General features: G+C 38.2%; 1 protein-coding gene across 11 annotated transcripts in view; it reads right to left on the reverse strand.

Moving 5' to 3' along the window:
- Window positions 1–15,442, reverse strand: part of LOC140457994 (ubiquitin carboxyl-terminal hydrolase 15-like) — a 115,705-nt gene that overhangs the window by 83,252 nt on the left and 17,011 nt on the right. For 10 of the 11 annotated variants that reach the window (XR_011953421.1, XR_011953423.1, XR_011953422.1 and 7 more), the window contains exons 2-3: window positions 10,086–10,213; window positions 5,247–5,377 (exon numbers count right to left, since the gene is read on the reverse strand). Coding sequence is in view for 6 of the 11 variants with exons in the window: in XM_072551914.1 (XP_072408015.1) it covers window positions 5,247–5,377; window positions 10,086–10,213 (259 nt within the window). In the remaining 5 variants the exon portion in view is untranslated. Of the gene's footprint in view, window positions 1–5,246; window positions 5,378–10,085; window positions 10,214–15,442 lie in introns of those variants that run through there. The other variant, XM_072551917.1, reaches the window with a different exon arrangement.

The raw sequence follows: 15,442 nt of genomic DNA on the forward strand, positions 1-15,442 counted from the left end.
CTGATGAAAATTTAATTGATGGATACTCGTTGCCCCTTTTTGCCAGAAGTGCTGAATTTTGACAGACATGCAAACCATCACTTTATCCTTAGTTGAAAACCTGTTATTGCCTTTTCATTGTCCACTAGTTGAGGAGAGTGAAACTTACTGTCTGAATATATGACAGAGACCGGATCCCTCAGTGTATTTAAAAAAAACTTGCAAATGGATTTCAGTTACCTTAACATACATGGCTATACACCAAAAGCTGAAAAGTGGATTAGGTTGGATAGTTGTTTTCTCAGCCAGCACAGATGGGCTTAATGGTTTTGCTCTTATGGTGCAAATTTTCAAATGTTATATTTTTCAACTTCAGTGTCAGTGAGTTGCCAATTATGTAAACTGTACATTTCAGAGTCTGGCAGATTGTAACAAACAGCACATTCCTTTGGTTGCTTGTAACAACAAGATACTGACCATACCCAACAGCTCATGCTTACAAATGTCTAAATGTCTAATATTAGACAATCAGACATTTGTTGCACAGGCTGGAATGTGGAAGGATTTACATTTTATTCCATGAGCAATAACCACCGCCAGCCTACTGAGTGGTTCTGTATTAAACGGCTTTCAAGTCAATTTACACTGCATCAACTGTACTACCCTCATCAACCCCCGCTACCTCTTCAAATAACTTCAGTTAGTTGACTATGGGGCAGCACGGTGGCTCAGTGGTTTGCATTGCTGCCTCACAGTGCCAGGGACCCGGGTTCGATTCCAGTCTTGGGCAACTGTGTGAAGTTTGCATACTCGCATACTCTGTGTGGGTTTCCTCCAGGTGCTCCGGTTTCCTCCCACAATCCAAAGAGGTGCAGATTAGGTGAATTGGCTATGCTAAACTGCCCATAGTGTTCAGGGATGTGTAGGTTAGGGTGGGGTAAATATAGGATAATAGGGTAGGGGTATGGGTCTAGGTGGGTTACACTTCAGAGGATCGGTGTGGACTTGTTGGGCCGAAGGGCCTGCTCACACACTGTAGGGATTCTATGATTCTTATGAATTTCTTTTAAAAAACATTATACTGGCTGTTCCTATTTAACCAATATTTGTCTATTTGACTATTAATGCAATCCAGAATTATCATTTCTAGATGTTTCCTCACCACTGAAATTAAACTCTGATCTACAATTGCTGGGCTTTTCCTTTTAATCTCTTTGAACAAGGGCTTAATGTTTGTCATTGTCTGGCACTATCCCAGGGACGAAAAAGATCACAGCCAGTGCCTCTGAAATTTCTGTACTCACTTTCGCCAAAATCCTTAGATTCATCTCGTCTGGTACATATGAATTGTCAACTTTAGTACCAGCAGCTTCTCCAATGATACCTCCTGAGTAATTCTGAATCCTTCAAATAAGTTTCCTCTTCTGTCTTCAGGCCTGAGTAAAATTTGCCTCTTTGGTAAAGCTTTTCCCTACCCTTGGGCTCCACTCTCTCTGACCCAGCTCCATTCTTGTTCCATCGAAGCAGCTCTCCCATTTAATTATTCTTACGTTACATTGTCAATTGCCTTTTGCCACTGTCACCCCAAACTTTATAATACAATGATCACTGTCCCCCCACTGACACTTTGATCTACTTGGCCCACCTCATTCCAAAGAACCAGGTGTAGTAGTGTCTCCTTTCTTGTTAGAGTGGGAACACATTGTAGGAAATTATCCCTGAAAAGAAACTTATTTTAGAGCATCCATATCGCGAGCAAAAACATTCTATCTACAAAAAAAGAACAATTGGTAAAAAGATGATCTTTCAGTTTTCCATCATTCACAACGACAATTTAAAGTAAAATAAAACTGAAAGAACTGCGGATGCTTTAAATCATAGACAGAAGTAGAAAATGCAGGAAAAGCTCCACAGGTCTGGCAGCATCTGTGAAGAGAACTCAAGTTCAGGAAAGGTCACTCGACCCAAAATGTTGATTCTGATTTCTCTCCACAGTTGCTATCAGACCTGCTGAGCTTTTCCAGCAATTTCTACCTTTGTCTGGAGATTTAAAGCAGGTGGTTTTAAATTTAACAAACCAAAGTTAGTCCGAAGAATAGACTCATCATATTTTGTTAGCAGAAATTTGAGAGAATTACGAGTCATGCTTAAGCTGCTTCTTCTGGCATAAAGGTATTAATCTGAGGGTCCACCAGTCCCCTCAGACAGACATAAAACACTATTTTGAAGAGGAAGGAGTTATACTTCGTGTCCTGGCAATGTGTATTCCTCAACACTTGATAATCAAAATTAACAAAGTCATGGTCACACCATAACATGTAAATTGGCTGTTATATATCCTATACAAACAAGTATAATAGATTTCTGGCATCCACCATATTCTGATCGTATAAGCAGCTGCAACTTGTATCTTTTATTAAAAGACATGGGCAGGCATTTAAAGGATATTATAAAGCAGAATTTGACAACAAGCCACACAAGGCAATTAAGGCAAATAGCCAAAATGTTTCTCAAACAAGGCATACTGAAAGAGGAAATGGAGGCACAAAAAGGTGGGAGGGATATAGGACCAAATTCCAGAGCTTAAGAGTTTGGAAATCAAAAGGTACGACCACAAAACAGTGAAATAATTAAAATCAGGAAGCTCAAGAGACCAAAACTAGATATGAGCAGATAACTCAAAAAAATTGAGATACTGGAGCATATTACAGAAATAGAGAGGGATAATGCCAGAGATTTGATAACTGAATTTGACCAGGAGCCAAAGCAGGCCAGTGAGTACAAATGTCAATGGAACATGGTGTGGAAGTTTCTTCTTCAAACAACAGTGGAGGCTAAGTCACTGAGTTTATTAAAGGTCAAGTTACAGTTTTGAAGCATAAGAGTATGTTTCTGGAGATGGTCAGGTCACTGCATTGTGTCTTGAATGGCATGTGACTGTGAAGGAAATGGCTGGGGGTTGCCTTTTGAGCATTACTAACGGTGATGTAAAGATTTTCTATGAAGAAAGGACTATTTCCTTTGTTCAGAGAGCTTCCCTAGACATGCTTCGCAAGCATGACAAAGTGTGTTCAGAGTTTGTCCAAACCTGTATTGTGCTGTCCTTAATACATTTTGCTTGTTCACAGAAGTTGGCATATTGCAGTTGCATCAAGTGTGTAAAGATTCTCAGAAAAAAGAACGTAACAAAGGGAGTCAAGACCTCAGACAGGAAACTGGAGTGGAGACTACAACCAGATCAGTCATGATCTTAGTGGAGCAGATGCGATGGCTTGAATAGCTACTTCTGTCCCTAAGTCCAATGATCCTGTGTCCATGGGAACAGAAGAATCCAGAGGTAAGAAAGGAACTAATGAGGGCATTAATATTTGAGCTGAGACAGGGTGATGTTAAGAAGCATTATGCGGGTGGAAATAGGTAGTCTTAGGGACCGCCAAGATATGCGGCTAGAAGCCACATCTGTGAATATGATACTACTTGAACAGTATAGTACAGCCTGTGACAGTTTTTATCTGGAGACATAGTCAGTAGCTAGGAAACAGGAACTGAAAATAATACTTTCAGTTTTCAGAATATTTAGCCAGAGGAAACTTCTGCTAACCAAGTATTGATTGTCTGGCAAGTAATTTGCAATGGAAAATTCAAGGATAGTGGTAGGGTTTTATTGGAGCTGGATGTCTTCAGCATACAGGTGAAAACTAAATGTTGTGTTTTGTATCATCAAGTAGCATAATGTGGATGAATAACAGGAAGGATCAAAAGATAGCTCCAGCAGGGACACTACAGAGACCTTTAAAAGAAAAGGTTCTACTTGTCTCTTCTCTTCATAGATTTGGCTCCCAATACTGAGATGAGGCTAGCAATACTTCTGAAGATTAAACTGATTGTGCCAAAGTAAACCCCAAGTACAAAATTAGCATTGCTGTATACTGTATAATTCAGAGTGTTGAAGCTTTGTTTTGTGATCAGTAACATGAAAAAGATCAGGTGCTCAAACTGTAAGGAAACTGGCAATAAAACATTTATAAAATCAATTCATTCATGGAATTTGCATATTGCCTGCTAGACCACCATTTCCTGCATATTCCTAATTTATCAGAGGGTAATTAATCAGAGGGCAACCACATTGCTGCAAGTCTAGAGTCACACGTAAGCTAGACAAAGGAAGGGGCGTGAAGGGTTCCAGCACAGACAAAGTGCTAATATTGGAATCAGCAACAAAAAAAAGAAAATCTAAGCTCATCAACAAGGCACATTTCGTGTATCTATAGCACTGAGAGAGCAGTTCCATCTCAGCAGCTTCAGTGAAGGAGACAGATGACAAGAAGGAATTTAAAAACCAAAAAGAGAAAATCTAAAGGGTTCCTAGGAGACCACCTTACTGAGGGAATTGGCACTGACAGAGGTTTCTGTGCATATTTATTTTGGGCATTTACCCACATACTTTGTGAAAAGAATTTTTTTTATGTGGAACAAGATTGCAACGGTTGGAGTTTCTTTTATTTCAAAAAAAACATTTCATTTCTTCTTCTTGCAAAATTATCCCTCTCCCACATCACCCCCTTCCCCCACCTGTTTTATCAATAAAACAAGGACTTTTGTAATTGACAATTGACGATGGACTGGCTTTTTTTTGTTTCTCACAAGTCTGCAGCTAGGTCAGAATCATACTGAAACTGAAAATTTTCTAAAGGACATTAGTGAACCAGATGGGTTTCTTTAATGATAAACAGAGGTTACATGGTGCCATTAGGCTAGTCCAGGTATTAGCAGGGGGTTTCAGATTACTAATTCACTGATACTAGCACTATGGCACTAACTCCTTACCCAACATGTCAACTCAATATGGCGCAACAGCATCCACAATGAAATCTTCCTCTAATGCTTTAAAGATTTTACTGATTTTAGATTATAAAATTAATTCTACTGCTATCTACTGAACTGAATTTGTGGGTAAGTTAGCTGGACAGCTGGTTTGAATCTAATGGCCATTAGCCTGCATTACTACACATAGCAATTTATAAGCAATTATACTGTACACAAACGTGGTAGGCAGTCCGAGTTGATATTTTACATAATTAGAGCCTGCAGCACAGAAACAAGCTCTTAAACCCAATGGATATATGCGGACATTGATGATCCACACAAGACACCTGCCATTCCTCTTCACCTTAATGTATTAGCATACTTTTATTCCTTGGTTCTTCAGTTTTACCTAGTTTTGCTATGACCCGGACTTCCAATTATCGTGCATATAAATGAGATACCTTTCGTGCAATTGGTTCTTGGTTCTCTTTTAATCCATACCAGCTGACCAGCTTATTCCAGCCTTCTGTGGGCACCAGGATATAATCCAGCTCATCTATGAGATGCTCCTTTAGAGACTGTGAATCTCCACCTGTGTGGGACAAACACAATACAATAAAGAGCATAAGAACCAGGAGCAGGGGTAGGCCTTCTAGCACCTCGAGCCTGCTCCACCATTCATTAAGATCATGGCTGTTCTTTTCGTGGTCTTAGGTTCACTTACCTGCGCTCTCACCATATCCCTTAATTTCTTTATTGTTCGCTGAAGTAGTGTCAACTACTTCACTGGGCAGGGACTTCCATAGATTTACAACCCTCTGGGTGAAGAAGTTCCTTTTCAATTCAGTCCTTAATCTGCTCCCCCAAATTGAGTCTATGCCCTCTTGTCTTAGTTTCACTTGCCAGTGGAAACATCCTCTCTACTTCAACCTTACGTATTCCCTTCATAATTTTATGTTTCTATAAAATCCCCCCATATTCTTCTAAATTCCAACGAACATAATCCCAGTCTACTCAGTCTCTCCTCATAAGGCAACCCCCTCAACTGTGACTTTGGATAAATTCAAACTTGCTCAAGCCAATAACAAAAATCACAGTAAAAAATAAAAACTGGTTAATTCTGCATGATGTTTACATGAAATTGCGTGCCCGATGTGTGTCTAATACCAAAAATTATCTAGGAGACACAAACCACTCCTCATATCCTGACAAAGTTGGGTCAAACACACAAATGCTTACTTTGAAGTCACAAGGGATCTGCAGTGAGCTGGTAAGATGCATTCAGAACTGGCTTAGTCATAGGAGACAGAGAGTAGTAGTGCAAAGGTACTTTGCTTGGACCCACATTGTTTGTAATACATATAAGTGATTCAGTGGGAATATAGGTGGCCTGATTAGTCTGGGGGACCTGCAGATAGTGAGGAGGATTCCAGAGGATATAGATAGGCTGGATACTTAGAAAAATGGCAAGTGGAGTTTAATCAGGACAAATGGAAGATTTAATGCAGGAGGGAAGTAAACAGTAAATGACAGAACCCTTAATTGCATTAACATACTAAGGGATCTAGGCATACAGGTTCACAGTTCCCCAAACGTGGCAACACAAGTGGATAAGTTGATCAAAGAGGTGTATAGTAAGCTTATCTTCATTGGTAAGAGCAGAAAATATAAAAATTGACAAATCATGTTGCAGCTGTGTAGGATGTTAGTTAGGCCACATTTGGAATACTGCATACAGTTCTGGTTGCCATAGTACAAGGTGGTTGTGCAGGCTTTGCAGAGGGTACAGAAAGTTTACCAGGACGTTGCCTGGTTTGGAGGGTATTAGGTATGAGGGGATAGATTATAAAACTTGGTTTGTTTTCATTGAAACATTTAAAGATGAACTACAAAATTGAGGGGCATGGATAAAACGGATATTCAGAGTTTTTTTCCCAGGATAGAAATTTCAATTACTAGGGAACATAGATTTAAGAAAAGAACGGTAAGTTTACAGGAGATGTAAGAGATAGTTTTTTTTTACACAGAAGGTGGTAAATGCTTGGAATGAGCTGCCAGGGGAGATGGTGGACATGGACACAGTAACTATGTTTAGGAGGCATCTTGACAGATATATGAATAGGCAGGGAATAGAGGGACACAAACCATGTAGAGGCAAAAGGTTTTTAGTTTAGAAAGGCATCATGTGTTAGCGCAGTCTTAGTGGCCCCCCTGTACTTTTCTTGCCTCTAAATGAACCTTGTAAGATTTACATTTCCTTTTGCAGGCAATGCAGCACTTTCCAACAATCCTATTACTACACATACGTCCTTCAAAGATAGTTTATAATACTGAAACACTAAATATTGAAAGAAAATCACTCATCACGCATACGGTCTTCTGAAAGTCACCAACTATTCACCCTCCCTCAGGCATTCCCATCTCTCAAGTTCATTACCGTTGGAGGCGCATAGTGCATAATGATGATTTTACTTCAGTGTTACTCCTGGAGCCTTATGCATCTACGCCACCACTTCAATACCATTTTGCATCTATCCAAATATGTATCTAAAATTTCTCTCTAATTCTTCCCTTTAATTTCTCCAGGAGGCTGTGGCCTCACTTGAGTGGGAACTCACAGCAAGGGTAGCATTTCAATCCCTACACAACCACCTTTCCCAAAACTTTCCTCTCAATCAATCCTCGACTGTCACAACTTCTGCTTATTTATGTCCACCAATAATCCTGATTTTTCACATGGTATTACAGAGGCAATTTTTAATACATATAAATTAATTCCAGTCAATACGTACAGCAAACTACATTTTCGTTCTACAAATCAATCTTCGCACCACCTTTCCTGCTAACACCAAAATACACAAAATGGAATATCTATTCACAATCTCACTTGAAATATTTGGAATCTTTGCAGATTAAATAAGATGCGCACTGTAATACTTGCATGTAATCCTTTCATATTATTAAGTATTGCTGGAGCTTAATCATCTACACTATATATCTCCCTCAATACATCCACTTTCGGTTCTTAAAGTGTTCAATTCCAAAACCTCAAGTCCTCCCAGATCACAGATCCTCATACTAGCAGTGAGGAACACCAGATGAAAAATCAAAAACAGCAACTCCCATTTTAAACATGGTCAGAGAAAGCAGAGATATAAAAATAAGGATTGAAAATTAAACTTCTAAAATAAAATGCATCTACGCATCCTGCTCCCCAAATCTAACTTTGCCTGAAGACTACACTGTCTCAATTTCCTTTGCATGATGTCATAGGAGATCAAGAAATATATGCAGAGCTATACTGGACCACAGGTTTAAAGCAAAACACAGACAATAGGCCTGAAGTAACTTGCATTTCTAGTAATGTGCACACTTAGTTCAATGATGGCATTTTCCAAGTTTAAAGGAAGTTTTAATTTCTTCTGAAATTTTCCTCACAGAACAAGAGCCAAGCACTAAAGGCTGGCTTTACCACAAGCACCCAACATACAAGATAATTGTGCAACTTTCGATTTGAGACAGTAAAATCAAAATTGAATTGGTTAATATCAGCCTAACATTTTCTAATGCTGCTCCTACCTTTGAAAAGCTCTTCAGAAGCAAATTAATTGCAAAGAAAAAGTATTTCTCAAACTGTTTGCAACAGGAACTAAATGTTGGAATGATCTTTTTGTTATATGGGCAGTTGTGTTACCTGAGAAATGACAGGCATGACCTTCGCCAAAAATGCACAGGGTACTGCCTTGAATATTTAAAATCTTGGTTGAAACCTGACCTGCAAATTAAGGCCTCAGATCCTGAGCTACATTTCATACTCACCCCAATTAAAACAGTGATTGTCCATTGGTGCCCAAAAACATTCCTTAGAATAACTAGACAAACTATTAGGCAAGTGCTAGAATTATATCCATTTCCAGGGGAAATTCAAGCAAGGTTACTGGGTTTTGCTTCAAACCTTCTCTGATTATATCTCCAAATATTAATAGACGCTACTTGATCTGTCTTCTGACAAAAATATTTGATAGTTTGTTTAGCACGTGACTACATTAATTTTCCTACCCTCGAGCTGCTATGATTGACATGTGAACCTTTATATCTAATCTTTAAATAGGTCATAAATTCTCACAAGACATCGTCGCAAAACCTCCCAAAAGGGCCAATACCAACTGAAAAGAATCTGATGAATTTTTCCAGCAATGCGCAAAAACATTAAAATAGCTTCCCTGAAAGCTTCATTATTTATTTCTTTTAAAAAATATTAAAGGTGCAACGTGGTCTTAAAGCACAAACATATTCAAGTATTTCTGGAAAAAGCTGAAGTAGTTTACATGCTATGCAACTGGTTTATATAACTCATTAAATCAGAAAATATCTCCATTTAATCACCATAATTACTTCCTCAAAATGAGAATTTTGCTTCTCCAAGATTCATTGACTTGTTATAAAGATTCGCCTCTCAAAAATGAGCACATTTGTGTGTGAAGCAAGAAATCATTGATTTTATTCAAACAAGTTTAACTGCAATATTATAGTTTCAAATGATAATACCAGCAGTAGACAATTAATATAGTTTAATAAAAAACAGGCTGGAGTATTCTGGCACTTAACATTATGATTCATTAAATCGCTGAAGCTTCACTGTGGCTACGTAATATGGTTCACCATGCCAGGTGCACAAAGAGTGACAAATGATTGACTACTATGATTAACTTAATATAACTAATGAGGATGAATCTGCTTTCCTCGATTTGACTTAATAAATTTTCAGGTGTCATACTTCTAACAGTGACAGTGCACATTATGTACAGTATAACCGTAACTAAATATTCCTACATTTTAACCAGAGCACAAGTTTGACAAAGACAAAGACCCAATTAACTGCACGAAAATGTTAGCTTTTTAAAAAAAAATTCTCTAGTCAAAATACTCCGAACTAAACCCTATCTTCTTGTCATTTTGAAATCTGGAAATCGATAGACGAAAGAGTGGTTGAAACTGAGAATAAGGATCCTGTGGCATGGTAATAACAAGGGCAAGACAGAGTTCAAGACATTGCAGCAAGTACTACAATGGACACTCAGATACCTGAACATATAGGCCATGTTGCCCTCACATTTAATGCGGATATAAACCAAAATGTGTCAAGATTTGGAACAATTTTGGAAGCATAAATTGCACTATATACCTCCATACACCAAGACAACAGAATGGTTCATATACAAGGACCTTTCTCCTGCACTTCTGCAGGGCATGGTTAATAGCACAGTTCATAATTAAAAACATAAAGCAAGTGTTCAAACCTTTCAGAAGCCCAGAGTTGTCAACAGGACCAGGATACACATTTTGGTCTCCCATCTGGTATTTGTCCCAGCTATCAAAGCCAACATATTTTTTCCATTGCTTAAACCACCGGCTATCCACCAGGTACCTGAGATGGTAAATAAAAATGTTATCGAATTAATTATTTCATAACAATCACAGAAATCTGCAGCACAGGAGCTGGTCTTACAACCCAATACACATGTACTACTACTTTCAAAGCATGCATAGTGCCACTATTTGCTTTTTACCTGTAACCCTGTAGGTTCCTCCTCAAGTGCCTAACCGAAATCCCTTTAAAATTCATAGAATCAATCTGCAACCACATTTTCAAGTAGAGGGGTCCAAAACAGTAAATTGTCCATCACTCTCCAAATCATTCTCTAATTATTTGGAGTCTACAACCTCTAATTAGTGACCCACTCACCAGAAAATGTTTTTTTGCTGTATCCTCTCATGACATCTCAAACTATTTTGGAAACTTTATTACATAATAGAACATAACTAGGAGTAGGCCAAGGGGCCCTTCGAGCCTGCTTCGTCATTCAATAAGATCATGGCTGATCTTTTTGTGGCCTCAGCTCCACTTACCCGTGCCTTCACCATATGCCTCAATTCCTTTTATTGTTCAAAAAAAAATCTTAGCTTTTAAAATGTTCACTGAAGTAGTGTCAACTACTTCATTGGGCAAGGAATTTCATAGATTTACAACCCTTTGGATGAAGAAGTTCCTTCTTAATTCAGTGCTAGATCTGCTCCCCCTAATTTTGAGGCTATGTTCTCTTGTCCTAGTTTCACCTTCCAGTGGAAACATCCTCTCTACTTCTATCTCATCTATTCCCTTCATAATTTTATGTTTCTATAAGATCACCCCTCATTTTTCTAAATTCCAATGAATATAATCCCAGTCTACTCAGTCTTTCCTCATAAGCTAACCCCCTCAACTCCAGAATCAATCAAGTGAACCTCCTCTGCACCCCCTCCAGTGGCAGTATATCCTTTCTCAAGTAAAAACTGCATGCAGTACTCCAAGTGTGGCCTCATCAGCATCCTGTACAGCTGCAACATAACCTCTCTGCTTTTAAACTCAATCCCTTAGCAATGAAGGACAAAATTCCACTTGTCTTCCGAATTACGGCAGATCAACCCTCTGATTCGTGCACAAGAACTCCCAGATCTCTCTGTATAGCAGCATGCTGCAACGTTTTACCATTCAAGTAATAATCCTTTTTAATGTTACTCCTACCAAAATGGTTGACGTCACATTTATTAATATTGTATTCCAACTGCCAGACCTTTGCCCACTAAAAGTATCTATGCTCCTCTGCACACTTTGCTCTGCCACTCATGTTAGTGTCATCTGCAAACCTGACACAGTACACATGGTCCACAACTCCAAATCATCTATTATGTCACTCTTAATCTCTATGTCAAAGACAATGGTTCTAACTTTTCCAGACCGCACATGTCTCAACCAGTGTCATACTGCACCCCCTCTATACTGCTTCTTACGCATTATCAATTATTTACAATACTTCAGCAGAAATCAAATGTGATTGTAAAGTTTGTGTCTTTCTGCTTTTATATTCAATTCCAGTATTTGTAAACTCAGTCATCCAAGTGCTATTTTTTTAAAAAAACTACACTGTTACTTATCTTGTATGCTTAACAGAATTTAAAAAATAATTTCTTCTTCATCTCTAAAGACACTGACTGACACTTCATATTGAACTGCTACACTTCTGTCCATTTCAGTGTCGAGTCTGTTGTTACGAAATCTACAACAATCCTCATCCTGACTTATCATATCTTGTATTATCTGTAAACTTTATAATGTTGCTCCCCTCAAGATTCTAACTTATTTACAAAAAAAGCTGAATAGAAAATGGAACCAAGAGTGACATTAGGCAACACTTCCTAGTTTGAAAAACATGTATTCACCACCAGCATTCTCTATTATAATGACCCAATTCTGTATCCATACTGTTACTTGCCTTTAATCTCATGGGCTGCCACCTTCTTTATAAATACTCTGTATGTCACCTTGTTAAATGCATCAAAAAAGTTTAAACATGCCAAACCTACTGCAGTACCATGATTTTCTCTACAACCTCAAAGCATTCAATCAAGCTAATCAGACATGATTTGCCTATAACAAATTCACATTGGGTTTCCTCTAGAAACCCACATTTTTCCAAAATGGAAGCTTATTTCGCTCTTCAAATGACTTTCAATAACGTCCCCACTGATACTAGTCTTGGAGGTTACTGCTTTATCCTATCCCCTGTCCTATAACAATAGCAGCTCTTAGTTCTACTTCTACATTCAATGACAACTTAAAAGTTGTGAACAATGGTCCTACCAGTCCCAATTTTGATTTGAATAACCTCAAATACATTTTATCTGGATGAAGTGACTTATCAACTTCAGTAATACTAATCTTTTTAGTAGGTCTGTTCTACCTATCACTATCCTGCCCATAACTTCCTGTTCTAAATAGCATAAATTTCACGTATGCTTTGTGAAGAGAACTGAAAAGCACTCTACCCCTACATAAAGATTTCACTTTGAGTTCTTAATTAGCTCAATTGCTTCCGAATCAAACTGCTTTCAGTTTTTGAGAAAATGTAGAAAATGATTGCAACTTGATATTACATTCTAAACATTTCTTCATTACCTCTGAGTCTCATAGTAGGTTTTTCAATTTCCTCCTCGATTGCCATAATTTTCTTGGCTACAAATTGACCCATACTTTGGAAGCTCCTCTCCTGCTGTTTTATCCTAGCTTTTAATTTCACATGGAGGTGCATCAGCTTTGGATGATCTAACCTTTTCCTGTAAAGAAATATGGCTTGTTTGTATCTGAACTATTCACTCCCCCACCCCAAATGCTGTATATTGTTCTGTTACTAATTTCAATTTGTCTTTTCTAATTTGTAATAAATTCCATCTTAAAACATTGAATTAGTATCAACATTTATATCTTTGAAATCTCCTTTATCTTATTATTTTAAATCAAAATGTGCAATGTTTCCTGTTATCTAGATGATTTACTACTGGAACACACTTCACTGTCCCCAATTAATTTGCCAGAAGCAGATCCAACAATTTCCTGATGATAGCTTGGAGACATATTGGCCAAAAATGTTTTCCTGTACATACGCCAGGAATCATTTTGTTTCCCTATCCTTAGTTTTTCCGAGTCTATACCGGGGCATTTAAAATCTCCCAATACCACTTTTTCTTACACGCCTTTGAAATCTGCTGACAGATGTATACACCGATTCTCCATGATATTGCTTTGGAGCTCTACAAAATACCACCAAGCCCAAGTGCTCCCTCTCTGTTCCTCAACTCAAGCCAAACAGATTCAACCATCTAGTAAATCTTTTCTATTCAGATCCGTACTACCATTCTCAATCGTTCTGCCACACACCTTTTTTTCTTCTCTATCATTCTTGAACACAGTGCAGCTAGAAAATGTTAAAAATCTATTCCTGGTTTTACTGAAGCCCAAGTGTTAATAGAAACACCCATACTGCGAAACCACAACATAAATGTCAAAATATGCAGGGTTCTTCTTTATCCCTTTTTCTACTTTATTCAATCTGGTTGCCAAATGTTTGGGATATTTCTAATCTTAACTTTTTTTTCCTGCATTCTTCTACTTTCTAGTTCCTCCTCTTCTCTGAAATTAGCTTAAACTATCCCAGAAAGGACTACAAACCTCAAGTCAGCTTTTGATAACAAAATATCATCTCTAGAAAGATTCAAACTCAGGAGATGCTTCGAAGCTGTATTGGTGAAGCATTCGCTCTTAATTTGATATAGTATCAAAAGAAAGTATGCCTTTACTTTGTTTGTCCAAAAGATGTACTTGATCGATTCTTTGGCCATGTGATACTTATGTCAGATTCAAAAGTACAAAACAAGCTCCATTAGGACATGCGAAAAAGTTACTTACCATAACTTTTCATTTTTGTCATGATCAACTGACAAAATTTATTTATATCAGAAATTGTAGATAAATCACTTATACTATGAATAAGAGATGCCATTTTGCCTTTGCTCTTTGTAATTGTGCCCAGGAAGTTCTTTTGCATCACTTCCTGTTTTGGGAACAATCAAAAAAAGCTATGAAATTTACTGCATTTTAAATTCTTACCTTATCTAAAACTGAAAAGGGTTGATTTAAAAGAACATTAATAGTTTCGAACAACCTAGTAGTAGTCAGATTATGCAGTTCCTGGGCACAGCTCTGAACAAGAAAGGCATAAGAAAAAAGAATAATACAGCAGAGGAAGAGACCCTTCAGCCCACCAAGACAGCACCAACACATGATGTCTAAGTGAAAAACCTTGAACCTCTATGGAATCCATATCCCTCTATTCCCTGCTTATTCATATAGGTCAAGATGCTTCTTAAAACGCTGCTATTGTATCTGCTTCTACCATCTCCTCTGGCAGCACATTCCAGGCAAAAAAAAAGGCATGAAAAAACTCACCCCCTTTTTACCTTAAACCTACATCCTAGCGAGTTGAGAAGATTTGTAGCTCAGGTTGAGGTTTTGTGCAAGGACTGTAACAAACACTACATTAGACAAACAGGTAGAAAACTAGAAACCAGGATACATGAACAACTAGCTACAAAAAGACATGACCCTCTCTCACTTATCCTTACATACAGAAGCAGCACACCACTTCGACTGGGAAAACACATCCATCCTCGGACAAGCCAAACAAACATACGCACGAGAATTCCTAGAAGCATGGCATGCCAACCGGAACTCTATCAACAAACAACATCGAGTTAGACCCTATCTACCAGCCCCTGAGAAAAGGAGCAGGAAGTGACTTCACCACCGGAAAAAACATCACCACCGGAAATGACATCACCAAGCCAAAGAAACCCAAATATATAAATAGAAAGCTGGAATTATCGGCAGTGCTTCGCCTGAGGTCCACTGAAGATGTTACCTAGTAGGGTGATGAAACATCTGGAAATAAACCTTCCAGCTCAGCGAGCAAACCTACATCCTAAACCTATGTCCCTTAGTAACTAAAGGATGTCATCTCAATTCCAATTTATATTTTCACCTTTGCCCAAAGTCCTAAATAAGGTACACACAATTGAGGAAATTTCTTCTCCCAAGGAGGTCATAATTACAAACTAAAACAGAAACTGCTGGAAAAACTCCAGATCTGGTAGCATCTGTGGAGAGAAGGCAGACTTAACATTGCTGATCCAGTAATCCTTCTTCAGGACAGGTCACAATTACAATGCTTTTTGCTTCTCAGAGCAATGATGTAGAAGAAAGTCACTCCAACATAGCACTCCA

Source organism: Chiloscyllium punctatum, chromosome 32, assembly GCF_047496795.1.
Source record: "Chiloscyllium punctatum isolate Juve2018m chromosome 32, sChiPun1.3, whole genome shotgun sequence".
In the NCBI taxonomy this organism is placed as follows: Eukaryota; Metazoa; Chordata; class Chondrichthyes; order Orectolobiformes; family Hemiscylliidae; genus Chiloscyllium; species Chiloscyllium punctatum.